Source organism: Quercus robur, chromosome 2 (genome assembly GCF_932294415.1).
Source record: "Quercus robur chromosome 2, dhQueRobu3.1, whole genome shotgun sequence".
Lineage (NCBI taxonomy): Eukaryota > Viridiplantae > Streptophyta > Magnoliopsida > Fagales > Fagaceae > Quercus > Quercus robur.
Genome location: NC_065535.1, coordinates 50,348,840 through 50,355,547, shown reverse-complemented (window position 1 = coordinate 50,355,547; position 6,708 = coordinate 50,348,840). Strand labels below are relative to the sequence as shown.

Here is a 6,708-nt window from a genome sequence, read left to right as displayed (position 1 = left end):
TAGTTTCTGATAGTAAATTCCAAATCTACTAGGGGTTTCCTTGAATGCACAAGGAGATGTAAACTAGAATCTACCAGAAGAAAATTTGACAAAACGTTTATGTTTATTGATAATAGTCTGTTTTGCCTCTGATGGCTACAAAACATATAAATACTAAGAAAAACGTCTAAAATCCTAATTCATACTAATTACGTGATTAGATGACAAAATACCGAAATTTACCAAAAATGACAAAATTGAGTTAAATGTAGAATTATAAACTACTGACCTTAAGGGTCGTCCCAAAACAGACGGAGCCTTATTTTGACTTTTAAATTAAAAGTTATTAAGGAAAAGCAAATATTACTATAAATAGCAAAAACACTGTTTTCGGGGCCTTAATGAAGGAATTCGCCTAAATTTAGGCGACTTTCATGATAACATAAATCTAGATCAGAATGCTGTTTCCTTTCAAACTGTCAAATTTCATGCAATTTCGATACTATTGCCCCGATGCCCTCTACTAGCACTCCCCTTTGATCTTGCATTGTGACTTTTGGTGTCCCTGCTGCTCTAAGAAGGCATGTGCTGTCTATTCTACATCAGTCTCCCCCACTTGAAAAGAACTTGACCTTGATTTCCCATTATCTGGCGCATCACGAGGATGGTACTCATACAAATCAGCAACATTAAAGGTGGAAGAAATATTTATGTTTGGTGGAAGAGCAACTACATAAGCATTGTTGTTGATCTTCTTTGTGATATGGAATGACCCATATTTCTTGTTCATCAACTTGTTGTAGGTACCAATGTGAAATCTCTCATTTCTAATGTAGACCAGCACTAAATCCCTAACACTAAAAATCTTCTCCCATCTCTTTTTATCAGTTGCTTCCTTGTACTTGGCATTATTAGCTTCCAGTTTCTGTCTCACTTCCTCTTGCATTGCTTGAATACGATTAGCCATATTCTCTGCAGCTTGACTCCCCACTGGAAGCTCAAGTAAGGTAGAAAGTCCAAAATGTGTTTAGGGGGCATGCAGTAGAGAATGGCAAATGGAGACTTACTAGTGCTTCTGCTGACCAAGCTGTTGTAAGCAAACTCTGTCTGGGACAATGCTAGATCCCACTACTTGGGCTTTTCTCCTAAGATACATTAGATCAGATTCCCCAAAGTGCGATTAACCACTTCTATTTGGCCATCAGTCTGAGGATGACTAGTGCTGCTGTAATTCAAGGAAGTGTCAAAACGCTTCCACAAGGTCCGCCAAAAGTGATTAATGAACTTGGTATCCCAGTCAAAGGTGATGGACTTTGGCACTCCATGTAAACACATAACTTCCTTAAAGAACAAATTGGCCACTCGAGTAGCATCTAAAGTCTTCTTACATATTATGAAATTGGACATCTTCGAGTACCTGTCAACCACAACAAAAACAAAATCCATACCTCGCTGGGTTTGAGGAAGACCCAGTATAAAGTCCATAGACAGTTCCTCCCATGACGCTTATGGAATTGGCAAAGGCATGTATAAACTAGTATTTTGAGATTGACCCTTGGCAGTTTGGCAGATTGAACACTTCCTCATATGATTGCTAACATCCCTTTTGAGTTGTGGCCAATAATACATCTCCTCCACCAATGCTATAGTTTTATCTTTGCCCATATGTGTGGACACAATGGAAAGTGTCGAAGTTGCCACCTAGTTATATGGTCTAGGAACCATGAATATAGCATCCTTTCGAGGAATGACCATTGATCTTACTATCAGAGTATGGGTTCAGAGTTTAGGTATATTCTTGGGAAGGTGTTAGGCACCTAAGACCGCCCAAGCCTAAGGTTGACCTCCATCGTTGTGTCTTATATCTTAACCTTATTAAAAGCATATTCAATACTTGTATTCTAACTCACACACACACTAGCATACATCTAAGCATAAAATATGACATCATTATCCCAAAACACATACCTATCTATCTATAAATCAATAAGAAACCCAACCACACATATATACCTAGCATACATTTATTATGACATCTCATATTAAAGCATAAACCCTAGCATTCATCTAATTATGCATATCATCACATCATAAACCCTAACATGTTATCATCAATACATATCATCCACCTAATATTCATCTAGCATCATATCATATATCTCATCCAAGGCAGCAACATGTAAACATCAAAGGACCACATTGGGAACATGAAAATCATTAAGAACACACTGTTCAATCAAACACATTCATGCTTATCACCAAACCATGTTATCAAACAATATGCATGTACATGTGAATGCATAACTTATCTTTACTTAGCTCATTACATCACAACACCTACAGCATCAATGAATGGACATGTGAATGAATGTCACGACATTAAAACTAAGGAACAAAAAGATAAACCCTAATCTAGCATACAATGACAAACAAACATATGAACAAAGAAAAAGAAACTCAAAAGCATATAATAAGAAGGTTAAAACAGAGGCATATTAGGTAAAAAAAAAAATAAAGCAAAAGAAACAGGAAAATCAAAAAGTAAGGTTTTTGGGCACGAGTATGCGTGCGCATACATAGGCCTGTGTATGCAGGCTAGTTGTATGCATACGTAGACAAGCTTGAACCCTAACCCAAAAAAAGACAAGTAGAAAAACAGAGCAAGACTTGAAAGCTTAAATCTAATAGCCTAATATGCTAAAAAAAAAATAAAGAAAGCATAAAACTAACCTAAACAAACATATATAAACATAAACTAAACAAAGAAATAGATTAAAGAAAAGATTAAAGGCAAAAGAGAAAAAGAAAGGGTTTAAGGAAAAGCTCTTCAAGCTTGATTTTTAATTGTTCCCTTCAGTCAATCTATTCATACATCAATAGAAAACGTGATTAGTAATCTTAAACTCAAAGGATCAAGGCCAAAAAAAGCTCTAATAAAATAAAATTGACTTGAGGATGTTTTGTGAAAAATTCCCTCTATAATTTACTATTTCTAATGAATCTTAGGTTTTCCCTTAGGATTTTTTTAGTGTCTTGAAAATGTATTGTGTAAGGCTTTATATAGTTGAAAAATAGGGGTTTGGAACGGCTCCCAGACAATATGAGATTCATTCCAAACCTTAGTTTTTAATGCAGAAAACTTGCATTTTTCATGTCTTTGAAACTCTAGTTGCGTACGCAAACTTGTATCTATGTACATAGCATGTGGCTTGCGTACACAAACAATGGGTTTTCTTTGGCTTTTATTTTCCAAAAATAGATATTTGCTTATTAAAAGTTATATTTTTCATTTTAACACCTCTCAAGTCAATTTAACATCTGATTGGGCCCTAAACCAACCTTAGGCCTTGGAATTTGGGCATCATTGGGGAACGAGGCTTGAGTTGTAAGGGTACAAAATGCGATGTCTACAATATGTCCACCTAAACCTCCACCATGCAGCTCCCTAATAATTTGCTCCCTCAATGAACCTTTAGAGATGCATAATTGATTATCTCGAAAGAGGAAATCATCCTGGATGTACATACTATTGACCGGAGTATGAGTTTGTTGACACTTACCCCAAATATCACCAAAATTTTCATCGTTCTCATATAGCTCTTTGAAGCAATCAAACCCTACAACTTTAGTATGTAGGGTGGTCAACAAAGATGCTCGCCTACTAAGCGCATTTGCCACCTTATTAGTGACACCAGACTTGTGCTTTAATGTGAAATGGAAGCGCTGTATATAAGCTACCCACCGAACATGCATCCTGTTAATGCTAACTTGATTATTGATGTGCTTCAATGCCTAATGATTTGTATATAATACAAACTCCCTCTGAATCAGGTAGTGCTTCTAATGCTTAAAATTTTGTACTATAGCAAAGAACTCCAGCTCATAGGCTGACCATTTACTTTGAGCTTCACAAAATTTCTCACTGAAGAATACTACTGGTCTGTTGTCTTGTAAAAGACCAATGCCTATCCCAACCACAGATGCATCACACTTCACCTGAAACACCTTATCAAAGTTGAGCAATGCCAAAACTGAAGCTATGCTTAACTTCTCTTTGATCAAGGCAAAGCTCTGTTTTGCCTCCTTTCCCTATGAAAACCTCCCCTTCTTCAAACACTCAGTGATAGGGGCTACTATGCTACTGAAATCTTGAACAATCTTTTGATAAAAGGTTGCCAACTCATGGAAGCTTCACACATCACTCACTGTCTTTGCGGTTGGCCATTCTCTAACTGCACGGACCTTGTCCTCATCAACATGAATCCTATCCATACTGACCACATACCCTAAGAACAGCAACTTATCAGTCAAGAAGTTGCACTTCTTTAGGTTGATATACGACTCATTGGCTTGTAACACCACCAATACTTCTCACATATGATTATAGTGGGCTGCTTTTGTCTTACTGTAAATCAGGATATCGTCAAAATAAACCACTACAAACTTCCCAATAAATGGTTTCAATACTTGATTCGTAAGCCTTATGAAAGTGCTGGGAGCATTCGACAATCTAAAAGGCATCACCATCCACTCATACAACCCCTCATTTGTCTTGAAAGCTGTCTTCCTCTCATCTTCAGGTCGGATTCGAATTTGGTGATACCCATTCTTGAGATCCAGCTTGGTATAACACTTGGACGCATACAACATATCAAACATGTCATGTAGTCGAGGAATAAGAAATCGATACTTGACTGTAATCTTGTTGATGACTTGACTATCCACACACATAGGCCAGCTCCCATCCTTCCTCTGTGTTAATAGTGCCGGTGTTGCACATGGACTGATACTCTCCTTGATTTGCCCCTTGCTTAAAAGCTCATCTACTTGCCCCTGTAGAATTTGACCTTTTTGAGGATTCATTTTGTAATGTGGCAGATTTGGTAGACTAGCTCCAAGAGCTAAATCAATGCAATGCTGGATGTTGTGCATTTGGGTAAACTTGCAAGCATCTCTTTTGGAAAAAGCTTTTTAAACTTATTGATCAATGGTTGAATTGCCTCAAGTACCTCAGCAACCTTCTTCGACTCTCCATCTGTCACCACTACAGCATATACCTGTTTCAACTCTTTACACTCCCTGTCAAACTCATCCTCATTGTTAACAATGAGAAGTGATGGCTTCTCCTTCACTTTAGAAGCTTTGGGTACACTGTTTTCCTTAATAGGACCAAGGACAATTTTTCTGCCATTCTTAAAGAATACATACACATTATCCTTACACCTATGAGTAGCATCTACATCATATTGCCAAGGTCTACCTAAATATTCAATGACATGCATTCATTTCAACAACATTACAAACTACTTCATCTACATAACATTTACACATAGAAAAAGTAACACGACATTGTTGAGTAACAAGAGTTTCCATGCCTTTCTTGATCCAACCTATCTTGTATGGAGAGAGATGCTTTTCTGTCTTCAGTCTTAGTTTGGTAACCAAACTCTTCGATGCGATGTTCTCTACACTGCCACTGTCAATGATCAAATCACAAACCCTTTTATTGATGGTGCATCGTGGTCGAAAGATCTCATTTTTCTGATCACCGTATTCCACCCTCAGTGTGAGCAACAACCTCTAAATCACCAAAGACCTCCCTAATAGCACGCCTTCCTCATCTTCTTGGACCTCATTGAGATTATAGGCATATGGATCAGCATCATTATACACCTTTTCACCATCTTCTTTACTATCTTGTTCACCTTTTGCCTCGTCTTCTTCTGTCACCACCAGATTCATTACAGCTCACTTAGGGCAAGTATTAGATCGATGTCCTGGTTCTCCGCACATGTAGCATTTATTCCTAGTTGCCCTAGCATAGGGGTTGGCATTCGTTATTGGTTGGGCTGCAGAACCTGCTACTGCTATTGTGAACTAGTTGACACCACTATTCTCCCTAACCACGGGTTGTGTCGTGGTGTAAACATGGGTTGTTTACCTTTGTTGGCAATGGAACTAGATGACTCCAAATTGCGGTTGGAAAACTTCGAATCTGCCCTGAGATGTTGATATTCTATTTTCTTGGATAGGGTTATAGCCTCATTTAAAGTATATAAGGTTTGTAAGGATACCTGATCTCGGATAGAAACCCACAACCCGTGTACAAATCTAGATATTCGTTGATCTTCAATTTCCTCCAAATCATTGCGGTTAGCCAACCTGTCAAACCCCTCCATGTACTCATTAACTGTTCAAGTACCTTGCCTGCAAACTTTGTATTGTCTAAACAAATCCTGTTGGTAATCTAGTGGTGAGAACCAATCTACCATTAATCTCTTCATCCTCTTCCATGATCGTATTGGAAGCTTTCGTTCACGGGTACGGTTTAATTAAACACGATCCCACTAGGCAGATGCTCCTCCCTTTAGTTTATAAGCCACCAAACACACTTGTTTGTCATCTGCAATACCCATATAATCGAAAAACTTCTCCACCTCACTGACCCAATCCAGATACTTTTCAATGGAGACATTACCATTAAAGGATGGTAACTCTACTTTCATTCGATAGTTCCCCCGCTCTTGATAATCTCGGCCATTATCCCTCGCAGGACCACGATGATTCCCAAGGACTCTTTCTGTGTACTCCTCGTCCTCACTGTTCTCTTCGTTGTAGTCTTGCTGCCTGTTCCGATTTAGACCGCGATAGGGAGGGCCATGCACTCGGTTATCACGTAAGTAAGGTGGCAAGTGCTTCTCAAATTTGGTCCAGAGTTTGTTGGGTTGA

At 38.3% G+C, this 6,708-nt stretch overlaps 1 protein-coding gene across 1 annotated transcript; it reads right to left on the bottom strand.

The window, feature by feature from the left end:
- Window positions 1-571: 571 nt before the first annotated feature.
- LOC126700075 (uncharacterized) lies at window positions 572-6,158 on the bottom strand. The gene is made up of 9 exons (XM_050398056.1): window positions 5,921-6,158; window positions 5,569-5,702; window positions 5,323-5,455; window positions 4,989-5,239; window positions 4,386-4,812; window positions 4,186-4,265; window positions 3,872-4,068; window positions 3,540-3,733; window positions 572-969 (listed from the first exon to the last, which is right to left on the bottom strand). The coding sequence occupies exons 1-9, from the start codon at window positions 6,156-6,158 to the stop codon at window positions 572-574; spliced, it is 2,052 nt and encodes a 683-aa protein (XP_050254013.1).
- Window positions 6,159-6,708: the final 550 nt, after the last annotated feature.